This window comes from Psammomys obesus, unplaced genomic scaffold (assembly GCF_907164565.1).
Source record: "Psammomys obesus unplaced genomic scaffold, mPsaObe1.curated_primary_1811, whole genome shotgun sequence".
Classification (NCBI taxonomy): Eukaryota; Metazoa; Chordata; class Mammalia; order Rodentia; family Muridae; genus Psammomys; species Psammomys obesus.
In genome coordinates, this window is record NW_026585797.1 from 19,229,348 (window position 1) to 19,254,072 (window position 24,725).

Genomic DNA, 24,725 nt, shown 5'->3' on the forward strand with positions numbered 1-24,725 from the left:
TCACAGTGGGCACTTCAGGTAGATCTCAGTGGGAGACCAAATACCCAAAATGTGGTTTGGTCTTTAGTACCTCAAATCAAAACCCCAAACAACCTGGGTGAGTGGTGACACAGGACTGTACTTCTAGCTACTCAGAAATGATGAGGCAGGACGATGGCAAGTTCAAGGCCTGTCTGGGCTGCAGAGTGAGTTCATGGGCAACTATGAAGACCCTGTTTCAAAAACAAAAAAAGGCTGGAGATACAGGGCACAGTTAAAGCACTTGCCTCCCATGGGCAAGCCCTTTGGTTCAGTCTCCAGTAACCGACAAAATAGAGCAAAACTCAACATTTCACAATGGGTCTAGCCGAATCATTGCTTTCAACGGGTGCAGGTCCTCTGGCCTCTGTGCTCACTCCACTGCGTGGATCTGATTTGTCTTGAAAGGATGCAGTGTTTGAGTCTGACCTAAATCATCTATGTATGCTCGCATGTGTGAAAGCAACCAACGTAGGGTTTGCTTCATGGTTCTGGTTCACAATACTTGGAATTATCCTCCTCACTTGAATTCTTCTGCACTTTTGGCATCATGTGTTTTCATGCTTTTTTCAGAAAACAGCTCAGTCTTAATTATAGGCAACGGTCAAAGCAATCTATATTATAATTAATTTAGCAAAGTATTTCTTTCACCTGAGCAACTGACGCTTCTCATCTGTGAGTCACATGTTGTCTGGAGAGCTATTGTTGGAACTTTCTGTGCTCTTAAAGCCTGGGGAAACTGCACCCGGTATATCAAGGAATTGAGATCGATCATGAACTAGGAAAACATCTTTACCAAGTGGCACTCGGAGGTGATTATTTATTTATTCTTTCCTGGGTTCAGCTAGCACTGCCTTGACATTTTGGCAGTGCTGGTTTCAAGTGGAGTTGTCAATAAAGTCTACTGCAGAGCTGAGGGTTAGGAAACAGGACCTGGAGGAGCCCCCGAATCCGGGGAGGATGGTTCCCCCGAATAAAGAAGGCAGCTCTCCTCTATCCCTTCCTCTTCTTTTGCACATGGACGTCCACCATCAGAATGTCAGCCTTAGAAGCCTAGCTCCCTAGCAGTTTTGCCCGTCCCTCCGAGCTTCAGCAGTCCCTGGCCAATGGAAGAAACGCGAGCCCCGCCTCCTTCTTCCTTGGGCTGTGCGCCGAGCATGCGCAGTGGGCGTGCTCGCGCCACCGCCCATCAGCTGAGATCGGCTGCGGAGGGCTGTGGGCCCCCGGGGTGACAGCGGCCGGAGGAGGCGCAGGAGGAAGCCAGAGAGGTTACGGTAAGGGATGGCTGCAGAGGCGGAGGCCAGGTGGCGGGAGGGACACCCCAGAAGCGCAGCCCCCGGTGGCTGTCTTGGGGTACGCGGAATCGGGCTCCCCAGGGCGCAGGGCCGGCGCCTCCCAGGCTCCCACGCCCCGGGACGCGCGCGCGCGCGAGCGCTCCAAGGCGCGCGGCAGGGAAGCCCGACCCCATCACCAGCTCCCGGCTGGCGATAACTCCGTTCCCATTCTCTATCAACTTCCCCTCCAGGAGAACAGAACAGAAAAGCAAAAGCAGTGGGTCCCGGTCGTCTGGCCACAGGTTCTTTCCGCGGCCCATTGCGTTTGCTTTTCTTGTTGGCCTTGACTTACACCAGCTACCTTGTGCATGCCTTTAATTGATTTACCCCCAAGACCCTTAACAAAGTATTTCAAGAATTCGCATCTGTGTATTCTAGGTTAAATTCAGACTGCCCTCCACCCCTCACCTCCACCCCCCACCCCCCAAAAGAGGCGTGGGTGACGGTGGGGAGAGGAAGCCTTCTATTCAAATGCTAATTTTTAGACTACGTTTAGATTTGATACACATATATCATATTTTGGTTGCTTCAGATCTTGTATTCTGGCAGTAATTTTCAATTACAAGTTGTCTGCAATCAGGAAAAGAAAAAAAAGGAAGTAACCATGAAACACTGGTTTGGCCCTGTTGGAGGTGGGCGTTTCTTTTAGGTGTACTCTGCGCTACAATGGGCACAGACCATTGTAAAACTGTAAAATTGTGTCTTGTGACGTGGATGGGCCTCTGGCTTTGCAAGCTGCTTCCGAAGTTGGCCCCAGGCTTGTGACTAGTTAAGACTAGGCCTGTACTTTCCCAGTGTCTGGGGAAGTTAATGTAACACTGTATTAACTCTTCCACCCTTGGGACATTGTCCTTCAGCTCGCTCCTTCTTATGCATCTCCTGATGAACAGCCATTTCTAGTTTCGATGAGGATCCCCTGTTTGTTCAAGTGCGGGTGGTTGAAAATTGTTAGTAATTATGCTGAGCTCTACGCCGCTAAATGGAACGGGCATGAGGTCCTGGGTTCAGTCTTCAACATTGCTGTGTCTATTGCTGTCATAGAAAGCAAACACAGTCTGAGTGGATTTTGCTCTACTTCAGTGTAACTTGAAATATTAACGTGTAAAACTGTGAGAGAGAGAAAAAAAAAAAAAAAGAACCTTGGTGAATTAAGCTGAAACCAAATAGTGAAGCGTGATAGTTCAATTGAGAGCAGAGAGCAACAGTGGTGGTGACTACAGCTCACCTCAGATCTGGCCTCTCTAGGGTGAGTGACCCCTCGCTGGGAGAAGGAGCCGGTTGTCACGTGCAGATCCTGGGAAGGGCCCCCTAGAGCCAGGAAAATGGCACCCAGAGAGGCCAAGGCAGCAACAAGCCCGAAAGTTGGTGTTTTAGAAACGTTAGCATTTACTCTCAGGCTGGGTGTGTGTTCTTAGGAAATTGGTGCGCTTTTTCATTCAAACTGCAAATGCTCATTCAGGACCTGTGTGGTAGCCAAGTACTAGAGAACAGAACAGGCCGGCGATTTACACTCCCCCGCACACCGCACACACAAATAAAAACTCTGAGGGACAAAAGAGAAGGAAGCTCATTATCTTATGCTGATGTTCGTGATTAAGAAAGTGAAACCGGCCGTTTGATGGGAGCAGGCTAAGTGTCACACCGGAAGTCCGAAGGATTCTACTGTGTGCCCGGTGGTGACTGCAGGGCAGTGTTTCACACTGAAGAATCTGCGTCAGAATTCCCTTTGTTCACGTCCTCGTTATTCTTTCGACACAGCCTGAGATGGCTCTCATTGAGGCTGTTGTGCTTTGATCCTCGCTTCTCCTCTTTCACCTTTGTGTTTATGTGTCTTTATAAAAAGATAATTACCGAGATGTTGAGCTGAGCACTGTCCAGCAGAACTTTTATGGTGATAGAAATGGACATGTGAGCTGTCCGAGCTGCTGGCCACTGGCCACATATAATTTCTGAGCACTTGAAAGGTGGCTTGGGTGGCTTTCATTTAACTGAATTCATTTTAATAGTCCATGTCAGAAGTAGCTATTCTATAGGTAGAGCAGGTACACAGTGTGTCATAATTATTTTGAGCAAAGACACTAGGAATTCCAAATAGGTTTTCGACAAGAATACTTTGGTGCATTGGAGCTCAAGCTAGGGACTGAGGATGGTTACAGAGCACAAACATCTTACGCACAGAATTTATTAGCTCACTTGTAAAAAAAAAATCATAAACTTTAAAGCCATTTCTCAGTAACCATGTACTTGCCTGTTTATTTAGTTTTTCCAGAAAAGTTAGCCATTGTCCCACGTACTTTGCATTTTATCCGGAGGGCCAACTCTTGACTTTTAAAGGCTGTCATTCATTAGCTGCACAGAAAGGGAACGTGCAACTCCACAGCATTACGTCCGTCCATCCACTTTTGCTTCCGTGTTGGAAGAAACTACCTGTGGGTACGCAGAAAGGCTGCAAATTTGCCTTCGTAGCTGAGCGGGTCCACCCATGCTAAGCTGTTGATCAGAAAGCAACAGATTTTGTCCAGTGTTTGTGAGCTCCCAGATTTATGTTCAGATTGTAGGTCTTTGCTCATCTTAAACAAGTTATTTATTCTCAATGATGCCTCATAATCACTACAATAGTAATTATGCCTACTGCACAGGCTTTTGAGAATGAGAAAAAGGCCCCACGTGTAGAAAATAGTTAGCTCTTTCTCAGATTGCTGTGCGTTCGTCTCTCAAGACTGCAGCAAGGTGGGCATCTCCACACCCTTTCTCTGATAGATTCCGCACAGCTAGAGTGAGTGGTAGCTCTTAGAATGGGTCAAGCCCGCTTGTCTCACCAACAGGGCGATTCTCTAATTTGCTTCTTGAGTACACGGATGAAAACAACCGGCTTGATTGTGATTGCCTGACTTACTTTTCAAAAAGGAGAAGAATCCCTTTTAGAGAAAACACTGGGAAGATTTGGACTTTAGGTGTATGAATTTTGAGAGTTAAAAGAAAGCTGAAGCCCGGCATGGTGGTGCATGCCTTTAATTCCAGCTCTCAGGAAGGCAGAGGCAGGTGGTGGCCAGAGGTGAGTTTGAGGCCAGAGTAGTCTACAAAGAGAGTTGTGGACAACCAAGGCTACACAGAGAAACCCTGTCTCAAAAAAAAAAAATAAATAAAATAAAAATGCATACATAAATAAATTTAAAAAATTAAAAAGAAAGAAACCCTTTGCAGGAATTAACAGGGTTCTGTCATTAGCCTCTGTGGAGGAGGGATGTTAGGCTGTAGGGGAGCATGTGGTGTAGCACATCAGACCTGTCCTCTGTGTACACTGGAAAAGCACTTGGTCCCTGGACGTGCATTATCTCATTTTGATCCTGGCAGGAGGCCCAGATAACTAAGGATCTTGCCCAAGGTAGGGAATTCTGGTTGCCAGTTTTCCTGGCAGCTGAACAGGCAGCTCGTGAGTTCTAGTGACTTCACAGATATATAGACATGAGAGAGAAAGACAGACAGACACAGAGAGAGAGACAGACAGAGACTGAGAGAATAATAAGGGTATGACATATAGATAACTCTGAGTTATCTGTTTGTGCCCACGATTAAAGAGTTCTTCACAGTGTGTCCATGTGGGCTGTAAACCAAGGGCACTGTTAGAAGTTTGACTGATAGAAAGAGCCAAGAGAAAATTGTCTTTATCCATTTATTACAATCTTGTCAATAAAAAGGATTGAGATACTCATGGACCCTACCAGGAGATAGTCCTGGAAAACACAAGGAAGATAAACAAGTCAGTCACAGAGAATGTATATTGTATGATTCCACTCATGTGAAACATCTGAAATAGGAAAACATTCCAAGTGGATGAATGGTGTTTATGGCTGAGAAGGTGGGGGACAAACAGGAGATGAAAAATGATAGGCAAGGACTTTCTTCTCAGAGCAGTGTGCATTGTAAAAAAATCACATGGCAATTGTCACACAGCTTGGTTAACATTAAAATCATTGGATTATATGATTTAAATGGTCAGATTACATGCTATATGAATTATATCTTAGTAAACATCTAATTTTTTTAAAGGATGGGGCTAGCAAAAATGGCTTGGCAGTTAAGGGCACTTGTTGCTAAAGCTGATGACCTGAGTTTGATCCCTAGGATTCACAGGGTGGGAGGGGACAACTCTTGAAAGTTGTCCTTTGGTCTCCATGCCCTCCCAGGAGCATGAACACACACACACACACAAATGAATTTTCAAAAATTTATAAAGATATGCTTAAAATGCTTAAAATGGTGTCAGGGTAATTGACTCTCCAGGCCTAAGCTGATCTTGAACTCAAGGTTCTTAAGCTTTAGTGGCTCCTGTGCTGGGATTACAGACATACAGCATCATGCTGAACTCTATGGGTCTGGACCTACTCAGTCCTGCCCAGCTCTTTACATGGCTGCAGTCCTAATTCACTGTATCCCAGAAGGGAGCTGTGGGTCATCTCTTACTTAAGGCTTGAATTTGCTTTTAATGAAATTGGCTTTGATTCATGTGCACAAGGAAGGAGAGCGGAGATCATAGCAAAGCTCTCGAGACTGTCCGATGACCAAGCACATTCCAGGGACACAGAACCAGTTGGTTTACCAGTAGTATCGGCTTAGCTGCAGTATTTCCTCTCAGCACTATCCCTCTGTGCCTTCCCCAACCCTCAGGTTTCTTGTTTGTAGCTTCAACCCAACATTGCATCAAAAATATCATTTAATTATATCAGTACAGAACATATATACAGGTTTCCTTAAGTACACTGTAACAACCATGTACATAAGTTGAGACAAGCATAGTCAGATTTTAGTATCTTTGTACACTCATCTGTTAGGAAGCCCAATAGTTTTGCACTGGAAACCAAGACTCCTGCTCTTGCAAACATGGGTAATTTTGTAATCTGAACCCTGGTCTGAAATCTCACCTTCATCAAAGTAGCAAAGTTGTGTGACTTTGGATTTGTTACTTAATCTTATAAGCCACAGTTCTCTCAAAGGATCAGTTAAGGAAGCCTTTAAAGAGGAGGCTGTGAAGTTGCTAGCTAGCCAGTGTAAACTATTTCCATTTCACAGATCTGTAGTAAGTGTTACATCATTTCTCTCTTTCCCTTGCTGGGTTGTCTCCCACTGATAGCAGGAATGAATCATTTGGTCCAGGGCTGGCTACCAGTTCCCCCTTTTCTTTGATAAATATCATTTACCTTTTCCACATGTTCTAGACCTGTCCATTTGGTCTTCAAGTCTAGGCCTTTGTTTTCTGTATAAATCATACCTAAGTATAAAGCTTGTATGTTTATGCTTTACCAATGCTCTCTAGAAAATAGCAGTAGTAATTTTTTTCAACCCTATAATCTCCCAGGTGGATAAGTTGGGATATGCAAACCAATAATTTCCAAAAATATAATTGTACAACTTTTATATTTTAGGTGACTCCTAGAAAACCAGCTAGCCTACTTGCATCTGATGAAATCAGCCAGTCAGCCAGCCAGCCATGTCTTACACTCCTGGGATTGGTGGGGACCCTGCCCAGCTGGCTCAGCGCATCTCCTCTAACATCCAGAAGATCACACAATGCTGTGAGTTCAGCTTCAACTTGACTTCACTGTTGTTTTCAGTTCTTAATTGAACCTGGTGGCAGTTGATAAAACTCTAGCAGTTCAGGAAGGAAGGAGGAACATCCTCTAAGAACACGTGTGAAGCGGCTAGAACTCTTTAGAGTGAGTATGGAGGCGATTCAATAGAGGAGCAGAGTGTCTGTCAGCAAATGCCCGAGGTGCACTGTTCCTTTAGTGAAATAGGCTTTATAGGTTGATGTTTAGATTTGCTCTGAGATCATCTCATTCTTGAAGCTGAGATCTGCTGGCTTAGTTTCATAGGTTAAGATCTGGTGAGTTCTAGCAAGAGTGCAGAAGATTTATATTCATTAAGAATAAGATCTGATAGATAGTACTTAAGTTAATTTTGTACCTGCAAGTAAGTCATATAAAATTAAGAGAGTCAAGAAAGAACTAAGCAGGTATTTTAGTTGTTGTTGTTGCTGTAACAAAATACATGAGGATGAACAGGTTATAAAGGAAAACATGATTTAGTCACAGTTTTGGAGGACAAGAACACAGTACCAGCATCTTCTTGGTTTCTGGTGAGAACCTCTTGACACAAGTTATTACACGGCAGGAAGGGAAGCAGGAGATGAGGAGAGGTAGCCACTCACGGTCATGGCTGTCACCATCACGAAGACCAATCCAGCTCCGAGAGACTGAGAAATAGACTAATCACCTCTTGGTAGCATCTTCCTACATGGCCACTTTGATGGCATTCAGACTGTGGCAGGAGGGGATGTTTTAATCTGTTTAGAGAGATATTATGGAAGGTGGTGTTGATTCCGCACGGACTTCCCATTCGGCAAAGACAGCAAACCAACAGATCCAATGTGACATGTGCCCTTCAGAACGTGTTCATGTATATGCATAATGTAGTCATAGGCATACAGGTTTTGGTTTTTAATTCCTGAATCACAGATAACCACGCAGTCCAGAATATTCTATTCTGGCTATCTTTCTCTTGGTGCTTTGACATTAGGACATTGTCAGAACTCCTTTTGTTCTGTTTTTGTTTTTTGGTTTTTTTGGATTGTTTTTTTTGTTTGTTTGTTTTTTTGTTTTTTTTTTTTGAGAGAGGGTCTCAGTATGCACATCGGGCCCAAACTTGCTCTTGCAGACCAGGCTGGTCTCAAACTCACAGAGATCCACGTGGCTCTGCCTTTGGAGTGCTGGGATTAAACATACCACCGCACATGACACTAGTATATATTACATTCTTGGCTGCTTGTCAATACACTTTATTTGTTAGCCTTACCAACAGCTAATACACTACTGACTTACAGAACATCTCCAAATGATCATACCATTTTTAATCATTAACCTCTCAAAACTGTTCTGCTAAGGTGATTCTGCTAAGGAGATGCCAATGTGCTTTGGAGGCAAAGGGAATAAAGATTCTTCTAGAAGGCACTGATGTCTGCTCTGATTCGAAGTAATCAGTGTTTTCTTTGGCTGCCGTCAGGGGAGCCAGGAAAGAGGAGCACTCAGCACCATGCATTCGTGGCAGGCTGTTGAGATTGCTCCGTCAGGGTGATTGCAGCTTCTTGCTCTTTGGCTTCAGATTGCCCTGATCTCTGTGTGGCTCTCTTGCTGTGTGTCTCCGTGTTACTGATAGGCCTCAGGTGAATGTAATCACCTGTGTGAAATTTAAGGGAGCTTATTGCTCAGTTTACACATAAGGGAATCCCGACCTTTTGCAAGAAGGGATGCCAAAATAGAGTAGGTCTCTTGGCTTGTATCATGAAACGGTGCCAGGAATGCAGGAGGCTGAGCAGTGGCTGTACCACTCTGAGGTTAGAGAAATGGTAAGCGGTAGACAGTTCAAAAGCACCTGAACTGGAGGCTGTGTGCCAATGTAATAATTAAAATGTTTTTTAGTGAAGACTGAAATCATTAAGTCAAGATATATCTTCAGATATGCAAAGTACCGTCTGTCAGTAGTGAAACTGAAGCCTGTTCTGTCCATTGGGGCCACTACACAAGTTCGAAGCTACTGGGAGTTAGGTCTCAAACTAAGAAGGCAGAGGGACTTTTGAATAATCCAAATTGCACAAGGGTGCGCCTCTCAGGAGTGAGTGTTGTTACCAAGTGACTAGAAATAATAGTCAGATAATTCCCAAGTCATTTATTCAGACATTTAAATATTGGAAGGATGGTCCAGATTGAGTGACTTTTAATTGCGTTATTCTGTTTTGGCACATTCAACAGTAGTTCTTTGAGCTCTGTTACATATTAGACGCCGGTCAGCTCAGAGAATGTGACTATAGCCGTAAACAGATCTGTAAGGCCCTGTCTTCATGAAACAACATACAGTATAAAAGTGAATAAACACCACAGCCTCCTGTGTGAAAGTGATGCCGAAGCAGGCATCTGGGGAGCTTTGCTGCTTAGCTGGGCCCTGGCTGGAGGGGGAAGGCCTGTCAGAGAGAGCTACAGGTGCAAGCCACATGAAGGGATCCCTAACCACAAACGCCCCAAAGCAGTCTAGAGCTTGCTGCTCAGAAAATAGAGAGCCTGAGCCAACCTGTCCAAAGCACAGTACTTGAGGCCAGAGTAGCTGGAGGGGAAATCAGAGGAGGCTTGATGCTTGAGTTACCTAGGGCTTTGTCTGCACTGTGGGGGGGTTTAAATTTCCCTGTTGAAGGCAGTGGAGACTGCTGAAGCTTCAGAGACAGAGTCAGATCCATATATTGGTCTTTGCAGTGTCTATTGACAGATAAGGAGGCCCGAGAGTGCATTTTAGAGACAAACCCAGCAGGACTTGCAGGTGCATGTGCGAGGGTCTGGGAGGAGAGGGGAGGAGCCACACTTTCTGCCCTGACCACCGGAATGGGCGGTTGCAAGCGGGACTGCCATCCTGGACTAGCTGGGGGGATTTTGTTTCCTTCTAGTAGATGTTTTTATTTTTACTGCCCTTCTAGGGAAGTACATTACCACTGGATCGCTTCCCCTTGGTTGAGTCCATTTTGTAATGTGTTTTGCACATCTAAGTGGAGATAGCAGACAGTTGAGATGTATGAATTTGGAAATTGGGATCTTGGGATCATAGCACAAATGGTATTTAAGACAGTGGGTCTGAATTAAGCCTGAAAAGGTTTGGAGAAAAGGACCAAGGCGTTAAAAATTCTGGAGGTCATGGAGAAGGTGGCATGAAGCATTTGAGTGATCAGAGAACCAGCAATGAAATCAAGATGAAGTAGCCAGCACCACCTGGGTCTCTGTTTTCACTTTCAGTGGCTTTCTTGCCTCAGGTCTTTTCCTGGATGACCAAAACAAGTCACTCTCCTTGCTTTCATTGGGTTGGTTGCCTGGAATTAAAAGTCATAAGCCACCACTGCCAGTGAAAGATTATGGTCAGAGCAGGGGCTACATTTATTTTTTATTGTTTTTTTTTTTTTTTTTTTTTTTTAACTAGAAAAGGGAAATGCTAAAACTTTAGAATAAAATTGTAAAGGAAAAGTCTTTCAAGGTGAGAAGCCACCGGAAATGTAGCACTTAGAGTAGCAGTTCTCAAACTGTGGGTCATGCGCCTTTTGGTGTCAAATGACCCTCTCACAGGGATCGCTTAAGACGCTCGGCAAACAGAGATATTTGCATTACGGTTTATAACAGTACCGATAGAGTTATGAAGCAGCAATGAAATGATGGTGTGGTTGGGAGTCAGCACGTGAGGGACTGTATGACGGATAGCAGGGATTGAAGGCAATAAGGAAGGTTTGAGAACCACTGCTCTGGAGAGAGCTTTGCCTTTTCATCTGCCCTGCAAGGTGAGTTTCTGAGTATGTTTATCGTTGAGGGAAATACAAAGGGAAAGCATCAGATAAGGAAAGGGAGGATAGAGATAGGTGTGGATGGCTTGAGAAGCTGAGGGAGAGCTTACAGTGCAGGAGGAGCTAGAGCGGGAGGGTTTAGTTGGCTGGTACAAACCTGAGACTGGTCATGGCTTTATGGCCAGCACTGCTGCCTGCACCTTTCTCTAATTTTGAACTTCAGTGACTGAATGAAAGGAGGTTTAGAGTGAAAATAAGTGGCTGGTAGACATTCTGATAAGGGCCGGGTAGACATGTGGAAGTGAAAGGCAGAAGTGTGAAATCTCAGTTCTCCTTCCCCCATTCTGACAATGCTATTAATACACATGGGTGCAATGGAATAGGTTCTCTGCACCGAAGGTAGGTGCTTCTTCTGACACCAGTGTTTGCATCTTTAAAGTCTGTGACCTTCCAGATGGGCGGGTTTTGTAAATGAAAGATATTGTGAGTAAGGTAGCTAGAAGGTGAGGGTCTTACTCAAGCAGAATGCAAGGCTTATGTTCCTGTTGGTCTTGATCAGATAAATAAAGGATTATATGAATATTGAATGTTGTAGCTTATTTGATGCCAAAAAAGGAAACAACATTTTATTATTATTATTATTATTATTATTATTATTATTATTATTAGAGGAAGCAAAGAATAACAGATAGCAAGAATATAATTTTGTCTGCTTTTACCAGTATCCTGGCAGTTGTTTTGCAAAGCACAGGATAGATGAAACTTTGTTTTTCCTGAAGTAGTGGGTATTGAATTGAGGACCTCATACATGTGAGCCAAGCGCCCCACCACTGAGCTGTGTCTCCAGAATCCTTAGCCCTGGAATAGTATTTTGAAGTTAAGTGGTTTTTGCTGTTAGGTAACTTTTTGTTGAAGGGGATCCTATACTCTTATAAACCTGCTTTAAGAGTAAGCATTTATACTATGACTGATATGATTTACAGTAAACAAAATATTTAGATAACTATTTACACATGTATGTAACGGGTATAGGCTCATATTGTAGCTGTCCACTTACACTGAAACAATCTCTCCTTTAAGTTTGTGGATTTCTCTGTGACTCCAGCATGGAGCAGTAAAGCGATGTAGCAGGTATTTTTATCCCTTGATGTAGGCTGTTGATCTTTAGCAGAGCTGCTGAGACATTTGTGCCGCCAGCACTCCCTCCTGTGCCCATGTGCCATAGGCAGTGCTTTCTGTCCCAGGCCGGATATGGCATCTAGTCCTTCTTAGCTCGAGCTCTCTGACAGCTGTTCCCAGCAGGCTAATGTTGCTATGCAAATGAGCCTCCTAGGTCTAGAAGCTCTGTGTGCATCTCAGAAATGATAGAGTTAGTTTCTCAAAGTTAGAGCTCATGTTCAAAAGTAGCATTTTTTATTAGAACATCTGGAATGGGCATATCCAGTCTTTACCTTCTGTCGTCGTCGTTGTGTGTTTTCCTCGAGACAACTCCCACCTGTGATGAACGAGGTCAACAATCCTTTGTGGGCTGGCCAGAGAATATTTTCACATGGGCCATGCATGCTTCTTCCCCAAAGACCTCATAGAAAATATGTCTTTAGAACACACAAAGAGAATTTGTATTTTTTTTTTAACAGCTCTTGCCTCAGGTTTATTTGCAAAAGCTGTATAGGACACTGGTCATCTGTATAGTGTGTAGGTGGGTGTGTCACACCAGTCCGTCTGTCTTCACATTAACAGAAGCCTTTCCAACGGGGCCTTCACAGGGGCCTGGGCACCTTTGGGAGCCAGAGCTGGAGCTGAATCCTTGGTCTTAGCTGGAGCTGTGGCCTCTGCCTTGGTGTGAACCTTGGGCTTTCGTTGGCAGAGCCTATAACCTGTGGCCATGTAGCTTTGAATCCACTTCCCAAGCTTGGGTGAACAATGAAAGCCAGACAGCCGAGTTTGTGGCCGGGGCCCTTTGGCATTTTAGGCTTAATGGTAGTAGGCTACACTAGGGCCTTGATGGAGTCTGCTCACGCATTCATTGCCTTTGCGTTGTTTGCCTGCATCTTCTTCAGGCCTTTCTTGTTGTGCTTCTTGGCAAAGCACATGTTCCTCAGGAACTTGGGGTCCATCCCTTTAAGAGATTCGTCTCTTTGTGACCGGGGTTTCTTGATGCCATTTCTATGCCATCTGCGGGACTGTTTGTGTGTGGTATGGTTCTTAGACTTGGCCATGTCTGCACGGTAACCCATGGCTCCCCGAGTACTTGTGTTTTGGAAGAAGAGATGTAGTGAAGTCTTCAGCATAGTATCTTTGTCTTTAAAAGTTGGCATGCATTTATTACTAAGTGGTGTGGATGACAAGTGTTCAGCCCAGTGATCATCCACCACTGTATTGTGCAGGTGAGGAGAACAGTGTGAGCCCCCAAAGTCCTTTACACAGTTACATTTCCTTCATGTCCACCAGAGATTAGCAGGATCCTGAGTTTTCAGCATCACTAATTAATATACCTGATTGTTCAGCTTCCTCCGATAGCTAAAAAGAGTTTTATTTTGTATTGAGCTTCCCCTCTTGAGCGGGTGGGATTCATTTGCACGGCTATAGGTCCTTAGTTTTATTTCTAGTGTTCTTTATTCAAAATTTATACCTCAGTTTACTTCTCTACTATCAGCAAACATTTGAAGTCTGTCCTGTTTTTATTTGTTTTGTTTCATTTCTGCCCTTTGCTGTTACAAGCAAGGGTTTTATTGTGGTGAAGAGACACCATGACCGAGGCAACATTTATTAAACAAAAAGGCACACATTTAATTGGGACTGGTTACAGTTTCACAGGTTAGTCCATTATCGTCATGGCCGGAAGCATGGCGGTGTGCAGGCAGACATGGCGCTGGAGAAGGAGCCCAGGGTTCCATCTGGATCCACAGGGAGCAGAAGGAGACTGTGTGCCACACTGGGCGGAGCTTGAGCACAGGAGACCTCAAAGCCCGCCCCCATGGTAACACACTTCCTCCAACTAGATCACAACTACTCCCACGAGGCCACACCTGGTAGTAGTGCCACTCCCTACAGCCAAGTATTCACACACACACACACACACACACACACACACACACACACACACACACGAGTCTAGGGCCCTTCCTCTTCAAACCACCACAGCAGTGCTGCTTCTGTTGCGGGGTTGGCGGTGGGTCTTAGGATTTGTGCTCGGTTGGTCTTAGTGAAAGCAATACCCTGGAGCACTTGCGTCCTCCAGAGCTCACACAGCTCCGCGCCGAGGCCTTGCCTGCGTGCACAGCCTAAAGTTCTACCCACTTCAGCAGCATTCTTAGCTTATGTGGCTTAAATTGCATTTCCCTAATTTGAATCAGTTGTTTGAGAATTTAACCATTAGGAAATTCAGTGGACATAGAACACTCTCTAATCCACACTGTGTGTGTGTGTGTGTGTGTGTGTGTGTGTGTGTGTGTCTGTGTCTGTATGTGAACATGAGCTTGAACAAGGGCTTTCACTTTCTAGAATGTGGGTTTTGTGGCTAGATTATAACCCCTAACAACTTTATAAAGCGAAATTCCCTATGTTGTGGGGACCCCAACCATACAATTATTTCTGTTGCTACTTTACAACCATGATTTTGCTACATAATGTAAATATCTGACGTATAGGATATCTGACATGTTAAGCTTAAAGGGTTCAGGACCCACAGGTTAAGAGCCCCTGGTCTAGAATCCCTCCAGGACTATGTAGTAGTTTTTGATATCAGAAGGTGGGAGTGATGGGCATAAATGTTTCTAGAGTGAGTCATGCTGGAATTAATTCAGAATTGAGAACAGCTAACTGTGAAACAGCACCTGGGGGGGTGGGGAATCCATATATAGTTGTTATAGTTAAGTCTCTGCCATTAAGCGGTAGTCACAAACCGAAGGTCACACAGACAGCCCACGTCACATTCTGTGGGATGAAACAAAACATAATGGGTGTGGGAAAGAGATTTGTAAAGATGCTCAGCCGATGAGAACAGAAGGGAAAGTGGAGGTTGAAGAGAGAGAATCCAGAATGCATTATATACATGTGCAAAATAGTAAAAAAAAAAAAAAAAAAAAAAAAAATTTATCAATAAAAAAAATGGAATTCTGGCATTTAAGTATTATAAACGAAAATGTAAGGTGGCTAAAGGACGATGTAGTCAAATACACTGAAACAAAGTCTTCTGGTTACGGGGGCTGGTGAGACTGCTCAGCAGCCAGGAGCACTTGCTGCTCTTGTAGAGAACCCGGGTTCAGTGGCCAGCACGAACAGGGTGACCCAGATTAACTCTTCTGACCTCCCTGGGCGCTGCACGCCTATGGTATGCACATGCACATACATGCATGTGGGCGACACATTCATGCGACACGATGAAAAGTAAGCAACTCTAAACAGAAGTCAGGATTCGAGTGCAGACCTCTACTGAAGTTCGCATAATAATATCACACAGGCTTTTCTGTGTGTGTCTGCTTTCTGGAGCTCTCTGGCAAAGTGCCAAGTACACCCTTGTACCTTAGCTACAAATGTTAAAAGAAGATAGCAGAAACATGTTTTGTGTTCAGTCATTTCTTTCATTTTTTTTTAAATCATATGTCTCTTAAAGATTCAACTATTTTAGCAAGAGTCCTCCCTCTTGATTAGTTTCTTTAGGTGTACAGATTTTAGTAGGTTTATCCTATATTATATGTCTATATGAGTGAGTATATACCATGTATGTCTTTCTGCTTCTGGGACAGCTCACTCAGGATAATCTTTTTCAGATCCCACCATTTACCTGCAAATTTCATGATTTCCTTGTTTTTCATTGCTGAGTAATATTCCATTGTGTAGATATACCATAATTTGTGCATCCGTTCCTCACTGAGGGGCATCTGGGCTGTTTCCAGCTTCTGGCTATTACAAATAAGGCTGCTACAAATATGGTTGAGCAAATGTCCTTATTGTGTACTTGAGAATCTTTTGGATATATGCCTAGGAGTGGTATAGCTGGATCTTAGGCAAAGAGGCTGGACATCAAAAGAAGGAGAAAAGAGGGAACAAGTCAGGAGCCTGACACAAAGGACCTCTGAAAAGCTCTGCCCTGCAGACTATCAATGCAGATGCTGAGACTTATGGGCAACCTTTGGGCAGAGTGCAGGGAATCTTATGAAAGAAGTGGGAAACAGTAACATCTGGAGAGGACAGGAACTCCACAAGGAGAGCAACAGAACCAAAAAATCTGAGCACAGGGGTCTTTCCTGAGACTGATACTCCAACCAAGGACTATGTGTGGAGATAACCTAAGACCCCTGCACAGATGTAGCTCATGGCAGTTCAGTATCCAAGTGGGTTCCATTGTAATAGGAACATGGACTGTCTCTGACATGAACTGATTGGCCTGCTCTTTAATTACCTCCCCCTGAGGGGGAAGCAGCATTACCAGGCCACAGAAGAAGACAATACAGCCACTCCTGATGAGACCTAATTGACTAGGAACAGAAGGAAGGAAAAGAAGTCCTCCCCTATCAGTGGACTTGGGGAGGGGCATGCCTGCAGAGGGTGGAGGAAGGGAGGGATTGGGATGGGAGGAGGGAGGGAACCACAAGGGGGAAACAAAGTGAATAAAGTGTAATTAATAAAGAAAAAAAATAAAATACTTTCAACTTGAAAAAAAAAGATTCAACTATTTCAATAAAAGTAATCTTGATTAGAATTTGAAAGGAACCATGATGTCTCCATGTTGTTCAGGAGCTATTCTTACTTCACATATTCTATTCTTGTTTGTGAAGAAGAATCTCTGTTTAGCTCCTGACCCGTAAGGCTTTTAGGACTCTGAAATGAAGTAAGAAGCTTCTAATGAAAGTGTAGGTTCTTAGGTGGGAGTGGATCTTGGAGGAATTGGGAAAGGGGTTGGGAGTCAGTGTAGTCAAAATACATTGTCTGAAATCCTCAAAGAATTAGTAAAAATATTTTTTAAAGCATAGGTCATTTCGTTGTTCTGGGAGGAGACCGTGTTCCAGTCCAGTGAAGAAACGCTCATTTTTGCCTCTTAACTCATGACTGCGCAAAAGGGAAGCTAGTATCTTGACTTTTCTTTTTGCAGCCAGAGCAAGCTTTTCTGTAAAAAGAACTCCAGTAAAGAGAGCAGATTTGCTGAGAAATGGGATAGGGTTTTCTCCATCGGTCTTTTGGTGGAATGGGAAGGTGGTTAGCGGAGGAGGGGGAGTTGAAAATTCGCCCCTGCCTCCTCCTATGTGGTCTGATACACCTGTTTCTCCTGACACAACCTTTGGAAATAGGTGACTGAGATCTTATACCTCCTTGCACACCAACAACTTTCCTGTAGTGACTTTCTCATGCCCAAACTGTTGACACAGGACAGAGATCAGGAGACTGTTTCTCATCCAAGGGAATCTCAGTGAAAAGGGCTCCCCTCCCCCGCCGCCAGTGACTTGTCCTGCAAGGTAGAGTGGGGCTGCTATTTGTGAGGCCTGAGTACACACCTGTTATTTGTTTTATGCACTAAATTCTTAATTGGCAGCTCTAAAGGGCTTCCTGGAACTCTCTCTCTCTTCCCTGTGTGTGAAGCATCTATGGTCTGATGCCCCGAGCATGAACTCTCTTTCCCTTGGTTCTGTCCTACACTCTGGCATGGGAGACAGGAGCAGAACCCCTGCCTGGATTCTAGGTGTACAGCCCACTGCTTCCATATGTCCCCTTGTCCGTTTCTCTTCCTTTATACTGTCACCACCCAGGCCCACGCTCTCCCTACCAGTTCAGATGATGGGAGCCTCCGATTGCTGTCTCCGCCTCCTCTTTGGCCTGCCTAGTCTTCTATACAGCAGAAACAAGGCAGACTCTTGAAACTGCACATCAGCACACAGCCCACCCAGTTTAAACCTCGTCTCTGACTTTCTTGGCTCTTGCAATGAGTCTAACCCCTTCCTCCACTCACCATCTGCCTCAGGGTCTTTGTGCTTGCTTTTCTTTCAGGTAGCTTTGCAGTGGTGTCAGCACATTTCCTTAACGATGTCTTATTTGACCTGTTCTCTAGTTTCCTCATCGGCTTGCTTTGTCTTTATAATGTCTTTTATCAGAAAAATCAAAGTATAATTTCAATTTTTTTCCCTTATTGTCCCCATTAAAATGTTAGACTTTGAGAGAAAGGTTTTAGTATCTCTGCCACCAAAGTATTTATACAAAAAAATTTTAAGAGCATGAGGTTATAATACACATACACACACATACACACATATTACTCTTTACTTTCTCTCCTGCATCTGCTGGCTTCATGCATTTCATTATTGGATGTTGCATCCATCTTTTAATAGTTCTTTACTTATGGTAATTTAATCCCAAGAGTAAATGTGTGTTTCTGAGTTGGGGATCTTGACACCTGTACTATTTCCAGGTGATCTACAAAGATAAAGCATGATGCCGTCCATGTGATCCATAGCCCCATATGTACCTATCATGCTACACTTACTTAAATAATTACAGATGGTTTTGGCTTTAGTCATTGTGAACATAATTATGCTCAGTGATTGACTGGATTACATTGTTGCTTCCCTTTTATGAAATTACGGTTTGTGGTTAGTTGTGCCATGGCCCCATGTGTGTTTGGTTGGCTGGAAGCTGTCTAGCTTTTGTTTCCTGGAATTATTTTGACAATACTTGCTCCTTAGACCTTTGATTTCTTTATGGAACTGTTTGCTTGTCTGTTCTGTAGCAATTCCTGAGCAGTACTTTTCATGATGGAGTCAGTATCTTTTACGTGTATAGCAAATAGGGTTTTCCTTAAAGTAGTCATTACTGTTAGTGTGGGCTTAGCTTTTTCATCAAACCTACTTTATATAGGGTTCTTAAACACCTTTACTTCCCTTCCAATCTCCCTCCCCCAACCTGAGGTAGGTGATTAGTAGGGAAAAGAACTGTAGACCTCTTTTATCTACTTCCTGCTGATTAGGGTCAGTGGGTCTTCAGGGGATTACCAGACTCAATGGTCAGGATACCAGCAGTCCAGTCCAAAGGCCAACACCAAGCAGCAACACAAAGTCAGCGAAAACTACAAGACTCAGTTGGATTGCCCTGAGAAGTTCTCTGGAACATTTCTCTCAGTGAAGCCAAGTGTAGAAACCTGAACATCAGTGATGTCTCACAGTGTGTAGGCCTCTGTGTATCTCCTCTCCTCAGAGTCCACCCAGGGATGTTCTCAGCTGGTCAAAGTCATGCCCCTCACATGAGAGAGCTCACAGGAAAACATCATGTGTCTTCTCACAAGCCAACCTGGGCAAAACATCATGCGCCAAGCTTGCAGCAAAACATCACATGACGAAGCCAAGTCTTCAGGGAAACCAGAAACGACCACTTCAGTTAGTTGCCCTGGAAGAGTCCACATTGGACAGGAACAGTGTTCTGCTTTGGTGTGTTTGTTGTCCCTACTCTTCGATCTATAGTATAGTTTACCATGGTCACGAAAGAAGCCACAGCTAAGGTAAAGAATTAGTGATGTGAGTTGTGGCCACTATGTATTTAAGATTCTCTGTCGTATGGTACCAGAGTGTTAACTCGTGTTTTTGTACAACTTCTCCCTCTTTTTGAAGCATCTGTGGTGTGCTGGACAGTCTGGATGCCTGAAGTCTATAAGTGAATTAAGTGGAGATGTTTGCATCTGTAGAGTGAAACTTTAGTGAGAGAAAAATAAGGTAAAGACGTGAGTTCAAAGGAAAGAGGAAATGATTTGCACAATAGCAATAACAAAAGCCTGCTGTGTGATGGTGGAGGACTGCATGCTTGGAGGAGGGTTCTTGGGGACCAGGTAAGCTTGCCTGCTGAGGAGTTCATGGTTGAGCTGGTGCTTGAACTCATGACTGAGGTAATTTTCAGTCTGCATCTCACAGTGTACAGGAATGTTTTGAATGGGGAAAGGTGTTCAGATGGCAGCTGCCTTGGGGTACTAACGGTGAGGAGGAGCCAGTGCTAGGTTAGCTCTGCCTCACAGGCCATTGTAAAGTCCTTTACCATGGTTGGGGCAGAGGCTTCAGAGCGACAGAGCAGAGACAGAGGGTCATGGTTTTAGATGTGTCAGAGGTACCTAGGCTGGTGGGTGTGTACAAGGGGGCAGATTACAGTGATAGACTGTGGAGTGTGTGTTGTGTCAGGAGGCCAGTGAAGAGGAAGGTGAGTAAGGCAGGGCTGGCACACAGGAGGTGTATGGAGTCAGCATGCCAGAGGGAGGGAGCCAGATGAACAGGAGGATCGGAGGTTGTGAGTGCTGGGCCTGGGCACTGGCTTGTGGGGAAGGCACAGCATGTGACATACCCTTGGAGCGTATGAGGGAGGTCCGAGGGAGAATCATTTTGGGGAGCAGTAGAAGGCTGAGCCACCTGTGTGTTGAAATCAGCAGGAACTAAGATAGGAGTCTGGGTGAGCAAGATAAGAGTGAGCCAAGAGCTACAGCTACCGAAAGAAGCAAGTGTGGCTGAGCCACTAGAATACTCCAAACCGGCCTGGACAGAGGAGATGGAGGAGATGGGTTTTGGCTCTTTGTGTGCATCGGTTCTTTTCTGGCCCTTCCTCAGACTTCATTTCACAGTCTGCCCTTTCTTTTCTTTCCCGAGTGACTCCAGTTTTAACCTCCTTAGTGGTCATTATTTGGCTGACTGTGCTATTCTTTTGGGATCTTCCTCTCCACGTTTTCAGATCTCCTTTTGTGCAGGGCCTCTTTGTCATTCTGTGAGGCGACTTTAATCTTCAGGGCAGGAGACTGGTGTGTGGAAAAGAAAGCGACCCTTCTCCCAGCTCAAGGATTCCCTTTTCCTGTTCCCCCACCTCAGTTGCTTAATTCCTTCCTTCTGTACCTCCCAGGGTCCTCTTAACGTTGGAGGGGTTGTTCCTAAGTCTTGATCACTCTATCATATTAGGGTCCCAAGATACGCAGCAGCCACCTCTTTCAAGCTGCTGCCCTCCTTGTAGAACACCCCTTCTTCCGTTAAGTTCATGCCTCCTCCCCTCCAGCACCCCCTGCCTTGGCAGCCTGCCCAGCACTTTACCGCCCTGCACTAACAAGTATGTTGAGATCTCTCTCTTCTCGCTTCCTCTTTCAGGTTGAAACTTAATTATGTACATAAACCTTGAACTTGTGGTCTAAAGATAAATTGTGTACAATGTTTTCTTATAGTGATTTTGTACAGGAAAAAAAAATCCATGGGGATTTTTTTTTTGCTTGTGTCACTGCATAGGTGTGCACAAGTGTTGAATTTGGAGCATTTCTTTGTTTTGTTTTCGATTCTCGGTTAGGGGTGCTCTGTTCACAGTGGAGTGACAGCAGCTCCACCGCCCTTGCTTGGGTCAGCATTCTCTGTAGCACCTGCCTGGTGTCTGCTTGGTTCTGTTCCTTTGGCCTACGGTTACACAACCTTAAGTTTATTTTTAATGCCTCTGGAAATATAACTCATATGGATTCCCCAACCCACCCGCACTCTTGTTCTGTGCATCCAGACAGGTCGAGGGAAGGAGGGAAAAGATTCAGAATCAAGCTTCTGTTGCATTCCTAAAGGAAGCAGACAAGTGCCCGTCGTCAGTAGTCAGTAACTTAGGGGCTCCTGAGTGGTATTGTGGCAGTGAGCAAGGATCAGAAGCTGCGATGGGGGAGTGGGGGAAAGGCTTGAAATTGTTGCTTGAGGTGACATGGGCCTGCTCTCTGCCGCTTTCAGACAGAATGGCTGAGCCACCGTGAGTGTGAGAGAGAAAGGAAGCTGGGGGCATCCTGAGCAATCTGATATCAGGAATGCTGGGTTCCTGCAAGGTGTAAGGACATCCCCGAAGCCCAGTCATGCTCTGTTGACTTCTTGAGCAGTTCCCCTCTGTAGAGGCCAGGACCTCCCAAGACAACTCAGCACAGTGTGTGGTAAAACAGCCAGGTAGAGCAGCCTTGCTAAGAGCTGCAGCCTGTCATATTCTGCTCATAGAAATCCCCTTCAAGAGAATGCCGCCTTCTGTGCTTCAGTGTTAAGAACAGAATTGCCCCCTATTAGTCTGCTGTAGCAGTCAACTGCCCAGATTTTGCTACTTTGGTGACTTAGGCTGATGAGTAGTCAGGTCTAGACATGTTCTAGACCCGCTTTCTGTACAGAGGAAGGGTGGTGTGTCCACAGGGATGCTGAGCTGGGCAGCAGAGTGCCAGCAGCTAGGGACTGGGCCTCTGGAGGCAAAGGCATCTCTCTCAGCTCCGCCAGCAAGTGGCCTCCACAGTTTGCTCTGGGCTTGAATCCTTCTGGAAGCTGAGCTCTGTTCTGCTGAAGTCACAGACAGGACAAGAGATAAAACAGTTTGAACAGAGGCCATTGTGTTTTCAGCCGCTGTTTTTTTTTTGGTGTCTTCTCCGGAAGACTTTTCTGCTTTAAATTAGTTTCACAGTTTTATTGGTATTAACTAGGCCAAGTTCATTTGACTCTTTCCCTTAAAGCCTGTTTTGTGTTGATGAGTTACACATTTTGATACACAATGAATCTGAATTTCCGCTCCCAAACTTCCAAGCATATGCCTTGCATTTTTATAGAGGAGATTGGGCAACTTCCAGTTCTCCTGTACATTTTCTTCTAATACTCCAACCCACCCTGTAATGCAGGTAGGAACTGATAGATGAGGAAAGAGTTGAGTCTTTTACCATTTATCCCCTTTTCTCACTCTGTTTGCAATCATGTCTCTTATATGTAGATGCTGCTGGATACATGCTACTGTCAGGTACTAGCTGACTCCTAACTAAGATGTAACTCTCACGTGATTTCTTCATCATTATCTCTAATTCTGCAGTATAGTGGAGATGATTTATCTTAGTTAAGGCAGCTAGTGCTATGATGCAACACCATGACCAAAAGCAACTTGGAGAAGAAAGGATATATTTGATTTACATGTTCAGAGTCTATTGAGGGAAGCCAAGCCAGGCAGGGACCTGGAGGCAGGAGCTGATAACGGAGGCCATGGTGGGATGCTGCCTACTGGCTTGCTCCCCATGGCTTGCAGAGGTGCAGAGGTGGCAACACTCACAATGGCTGGACCTTGGGCTAGAGAGATGACTCAGAGGTTAAGAGCCCTGGCTGCTTTTCCAGAGGTCCTGAGTTCAATTCCCAGCAACCACCTGGTGGCTCACAACCATCCATAATGGAATCTGGTGCTCTCTTCTGGTATGCATGAAAACAGAGCATGCAGATAGATAGATAGATAGATAGATAGATAGATAGATAGATAGATAGATAGATAGATAGATAGATAGATAAAAAAAATGCACCACATGCTTGCCTACAACCTCATCTTATGGAGACATTTTCTTAATCCACAGTCCCTCTTCCCAAATTATTGTAGCTGTGTCATGTTGACATAAAACTAGTGAAGACATTATAGCTACTGCATTCTCCTCAAGCATGAGTGTCAATGGTTATGTTAATAAGGATTTTCTTACTGTTCACATCTGACTCAGAAGAGAAAATGACAAACTGCTTGCTCCTGTGAGTGCCCATGCGGTAGCTCACCCCATCTCCGGTACAAGCCGCTTCCCCATAAGCTAATGACAACTGGGAATTAGGTGGATTCCGTGCATGAGACTGCCCGCAGTTGTGGCTGGCCTGATTAGGTAAATGCGCAGTCAGCAGCAGGAAGTGGAATCACATTTCCAAGGCAGGCTGACTCAGGTGCCCTTGCCTGGTGACCTTTCCTGGTAGGCACTGACTTGCCTGTCCTCTGTGTAAGGAGTGTAAAACTGAATCGGAGCAACAGGGTATCACAAGGGTCGAGGCAGTCATTTCATTTCTGACTCGTCGCAACTCTGTTATTCTGGATTTGGTGATGGAGACCTTTTCTGCTAAAATACAGTGAATTCTGTACGTGGCTGTTTGGAGGAGTTATTTGAAAGTGCTGTGTGGGGCTAGGGCAGGGTCAGTGGTTCCCAACAGCCTGGCGTACTCATTTGTCAAACATTTGCAAGAACGCCAGATTCCCCAGGCTGCAGCTCTACACAGCGGGCATCCAGTGTACCTGCAATTTAGTGACTAAAGTTCATTCTTATAAAGCGTTTTTCTTTCTTTCATCCACTGGAAGGCGGCACACACTCCTTCTTAGCAGGAACTGTTTTTAATGAGACAGCAGCTTGGGGTGGATGTTTTAGAGATAGTGTTATATTTTTTGTTATAAACAGCTTTAGTATATTCCCTGGAAATGGGTAATAGTGCAGACAGTACAGCGTGGCAGACGATGGAAAAAGTAATTTATTTATGTCACTCTCATAGTCCTTTCCAGCACTAGTAACATACTTTCTGAAAGGTACAGGAACTCAGCTAAATGCCCAGGCATCCTCTGTGGAAAATATGCAACACTGCTAAGTATTTATGCCAAACAGAATTAATAGCGTAAGCTCTTAGTTCTCTCAGGGCTGAGTGGAGCTTTTGAATTCAGAATTTGGTAATATTTAATAATTCAGGACAGTTTTGCCATTAGCGCACCAAATAGCAAACATTCTCGACTCTACAGGCAATGCACAGTTTCCACAGTTGCTTCACTTTGTTGTTTGTATTTGCCCGTTTTATTTAATACCCGTCTTCGCTTGGAAAACTGTACAAAGCAGCTCCATGGCTTTTCAGGCCATTTGATGACCTCGGAAGGTAGTGACAGTGACCTGTGAAATACCGTCTCTAGAATTTTCTCAGCTCATAGCGCCTCAGGGAACAGAAGCAGTCCAGTTTCATCTGCACAGAGTGGCCCTGTCATCCCTTTACTTGGAGCGCTGGGTACATGCAGCCTCCACTCAGCTCCATTCTGTTGCTTCTGCAAGTTAGGCATGCTCAACTTTTGTCTCCTTTGTGTTGTTCACACACTCAGGCCATGAAATTACCTTTTTCAGTAATTCTAGCACACAGAAAAAAACTATTGTTTTGAAAACCAGGAAATTCCTATTTTATTTTATTTTTTAAACTATATTATGTTCTTATATATGTCTTTATTATACATTCAATTACAAGTTC

At 44.6% G+C, this 24,725-nt stretch overlaps 1 protein-coding gene across 1 annotated transcript in view; it reads left to right on the forward strand.

Moving 5' to 3' along the window:
• Positions 1–1,196: 1,196 nt before the first annotated feature.
• Stx7 (syntaxin 7) overlaps positions 1,197–24,725 on the forward strand; it is a 38,974-nt gene continuing 15,445 nt past the window's right edge. Inside the window, exons 1-2 of the mRNA XM_055599443.1 lie at positions 1,197–1,292; positions 6,776–6,925. Coding sequence (XP_055455418.1) covers positions 6,841–6,925 — 85 coding nt within the window. The 5' untranslated portion in view covers positions 1,197–1,292; positions 6,776–6,840. The remainder of the gene's footprint in view (positions 1,293–6,775; positions 6,926–24,725) is intronic.